The sequence below is a fragment of the Caenorhabditis remanei genome, chromosome III, assembly GCF_010183535.1.
Source record: "Caenorhabditis remanei strain PX506 chromosome III, whole genome shotgun sequence".
Taxonomy (NCBI): domain Eukaryota; kingdom Metazoa; phylum Nematoda; class Chromadorea; order Rhabditida; family Rhabditidae; genus Caenorhabditis; species Caenorhabditis remanei.
Window position 1 is genome coordinate 9,548,113 of NC_071330.1, and position 3,544 is coordinate 9,551,656.

The window sequence follows — 3,544 nt, forward strand, 5'->3', positions numbered from 1 at the left end:
TTATTTCAAGACGGCTTCGAGAAACTTTTTGACTCCTTTTTTCGTTTCTTTTCTCTGAAAATAAATCAACAACTCTTCTCTCAATTAATGTGATTAAAAAGTACTTCGTTTGCAGAGAATGTGCCAGCAAGCTCTTCACGTTATCTTCTAAATAGTCAAAATCGTTCGGAGCATTTCGAGCATCAATCGAATATCAATTTAACTCGAGGAGTGGAACGATTGATTTCAGTTTCGCATCAGAATAATAATATCAATTTTCCTGTGAAACTGAATTCTGATAACGGCGGCATGATGGCCCCAAGTACTGAGGTAAGTTCCAATCGTTCTTTTTAGTTGTTTTCTATTAATTAGACAGTAGCACTATAGAACGTTAAAAGATACGGAAGTGAGTAAAATAAACAGATACTGTAGGACTTCTTTTATTCGTTTTCTGCCCGTAGCGTCAAAATCTTGCTCGGATTTGTCAGAACAGAACCCCTACATTATCTCACAAATGACATTTCAGGACCCCGAAACTGTTGTTGATGCTCAACGTCGTGGCAGCTTCTCAAAGAAGAAAAATGGAAATGGATGGAGTTTGGGAAATGAGAATGATTTGGTGGGTTTCAATGAATAAGAGTAGAATCGGAAGTGATTTGGTATCAGAAAAAGAACAAACGGAGAAATGAGATAGAATGAATCATAACTCCCGCCTCGGTTACCTATTTCTTTCCCACACTGATCATTCGTTCAGTTTGTTTCACATTTCTTTTTTCGTCACTCGTGCGGAATGTTCTCATTAGAAATATTAGTGTTGAGCCTACATGTCTAGACCGCCCATTTCTTTTCTTCATCGCCGCTCTAACTTTACGCCATTCGATCATCGAACACTGTGCCGCTTCTCTTCATGCCACGTCTCTCTTTTTTGAGGTTTCTCTGATAAGGAACTCTGACAAAAAAGATTAAATTGCATAATCGAACTACAGCTCTCTTTTTTCTTTTGTCCATTTTTCTGCCCACATACATGTAGGCTTGTTTACTGACTTCTTATATACACCAAAGTCAAACATCCTTGATGAATTCGCGTTTTATCTGAAATTTTATAATTCGACAAAAAGTGCTTTTGCCCTTTTCTTTCTTCCCTTCTTCAGCCACTGGTACCGCCGAGCACCGGCCGCCGCTGCTGTCGTTGGAGCTGAGAGAAATGTGGTGGTAGAAGACAGCAGAGATAGGAATAATCAGAAAGACTTTGTACTTGAGACAAGAATCGAAGGAATTCTGATTCCTAGATACAACAGACAAAGATATATACGATGTTACATAGTCTGTCTCGTGTCTGATTTCAAGATTTCATTCATCTGAAATCCTAGGATCTAGATACGTCTTTTAGATTCTCGATCACATATTTACTCACAACTCATTCTCTGAAATTGGAGTTGTTTCAGGCTAAAAACATGGAACCACTCACGGATTGTAAGACTGCGATGGATGTTGATGATCAGGGTTCCAAATCAGGCAAGTCGTGTGAGGAGGATTCTAAATTACAATTTTCTTGCAGATGGTTCTGGTAGCCCTCTCAAAGAGAAAAGCCCATCACTTGGATCAGCAACTGCCAATTTCATTCGTTCATCCGTTGCACCATCCCATCAAACTGCTCAAAATCCATTGGAACTTCGTCCACCATCACCAGGCTAGTTATTTTTATTTGCACTTTTTCAGAAGTATTCAGGTATAATTATTAAAAAGATATAAGGGCCCACGAGACATTTAAACCTACAATTTAATCGTATAGTGGAGAATTTTCTTAATCTCGGTCATCGAAAAATCCGTAGAAGTACATGTAGACTTTAACAGAAAATGATAGATTCATCTAGAGTAATCCGCGAATTGTAAAAGTCAGAACGAATAGAAACATTACTTTTTCTGAGAAGATATTCAGATTTTGGAGTAGTTTTCTGACTGTTATTTTTCATTTGAAAATCAGAAAATTATTCGTTCAACCCCCATCAACCTGATTTCTATCCCCACATTGCGTGTGTTTTATCTGTCTGACACTGAGGAAACAGCCGCTTGAAACGAAAATCCATTGAAAAACACACTTTTCTGTGCTTTTTTCTCGTTCGCGGTGACTGATGATGGTCCCATTTGCCTCCCGAACCTTTCTTTTCAACTGATTCCTATCTCTCGCTTTTTGCTCACTTTTTGTCATCGGGAGGGTCTGTGATGGAAGCAAATCAGGTCGAGAAATGAGAAATGTTCGTACTTTTCTTCTGATCGTGCTCTTCGACTCGCCTTCTTCTTCGTTTTTTGATTGATTGCATCAAAGTTTTCAACGAAATCCTTTGACTTCTTCCGAGTGTTTTGGTTTAGTTTACAATGCATATGATTGTAGAATCTGTGCATTTCCTTCGGTCGCGTTGATTTGTGTCCTCTGATTTCATCCCACTCTCGATTCGACGATTGGTTAGAACTTTGGAATACTGTAGGCGCGAGATAGTGAGACATCTTCAAGAGACGCAGAAAACTTGCAACTTTAGACCAATGAAGATAAGACCGATGACAGGTGGAATGGCAACTTTTTTGTCGTTTTCCTGGTCGAAAGGGGCAAAGGATTATTTGATGATGACGATGGGAAGAGGCTGGGAGGTTCTGAAAACGGTATCATGCAGTGTAATATGTCTAGATGTATGAAGTTGTGTAAGGAACAATTCAAGATGTCAATTCTAGAGACAATCACAACACAAACCATGTTTTGTTTCCTAGGAGACATTATCTGAGTGGGTGGCAGGAATCATACAAAAACAAGAGTGGTTTCTAGGAGATTCGTGCTCAGTTATCTTCAGAAAATGAGTGTTTTCTTTTTCTTCTCTTCCTCATAATTTGCCCAATTTCTCCTTTTCGTTGGCTTTTTTCTTTTTCCCGCTAGCAGAATCAGATGACGTGGCGAGAGAGATAGCGATCTTCAATTCTCGAGTTTCAGTTTTCATCATTAAAAAGAAGGTTTCCGTGACAAAACCAGTTTCTTTTTTATCCTGGCAACAACTTCGGTTGCATCAAAATTGTACAGTAACCAGTCAATCATCGAATCTCTTCATTTGATAATTTGTTTCACCCGGAACCCCTTTCGATTCGATGAAAGATACTTATCTCTCTATCAACTTTTCCCTTTTCTCTCTTTTTCAAAATTGCCATCCCGATCAACAGAAAGTGAAAAGGGGTCTACCTACTCTCCCCCTTTCTCTCTTTCAGTTTTTTCTTACCTGGAGACATACGGTAGTTGTCGTCCAAGACGTTTTCGTAGTCGCGGGTATGGGTTTATACATCAAACCGTGATGATTACACACTGTTACTGAAAAAAAAGGATGGGCGGAGGGATCAGAGAGAGATGGAGAATCCCTCAAAAATGTTGACGAATAGTGCGTTCTAATGAGAGAAACTGGGAGGAGGAGCAGGGAAAGTAGACGATGAAAGAAAGAAGAGAGGGGCCACCCGGCACGCTTATCAATTTCCCCTTTTTTCTCTTATTTCACTCGCTGGATGGTAAACCCAAATGAAAGAAGAAGGT

General features: G+C 39.4%; 1 protein-coding gene across 1 annotated transcript; it reads left to right on the forward strand.

Annotated features, from left to right (window-relative positions):
• Positions 1-288: 288 nt before the first annotated feature.
• Positions 289-1,674, forward strand: GCK72_010309 (uncharacterized protein; the record flags this gene model as incomplete). The annotated part of the gene is made up of 4 exons (XM_053727795.1): positions 289-309; positions 506-598; positions 1,425-1,482; positions 1,538-1,674. The coding sequence occupies 4 exons, from the start codon at positions 289-291 to the stop codon at positions 1,672-1,674; spliced, it is 309 nt and encodes a 102-aa protein (XP_053587372.1).
• Positions 1,675-3,544: the final 1,870 nt, after the last annotated feature.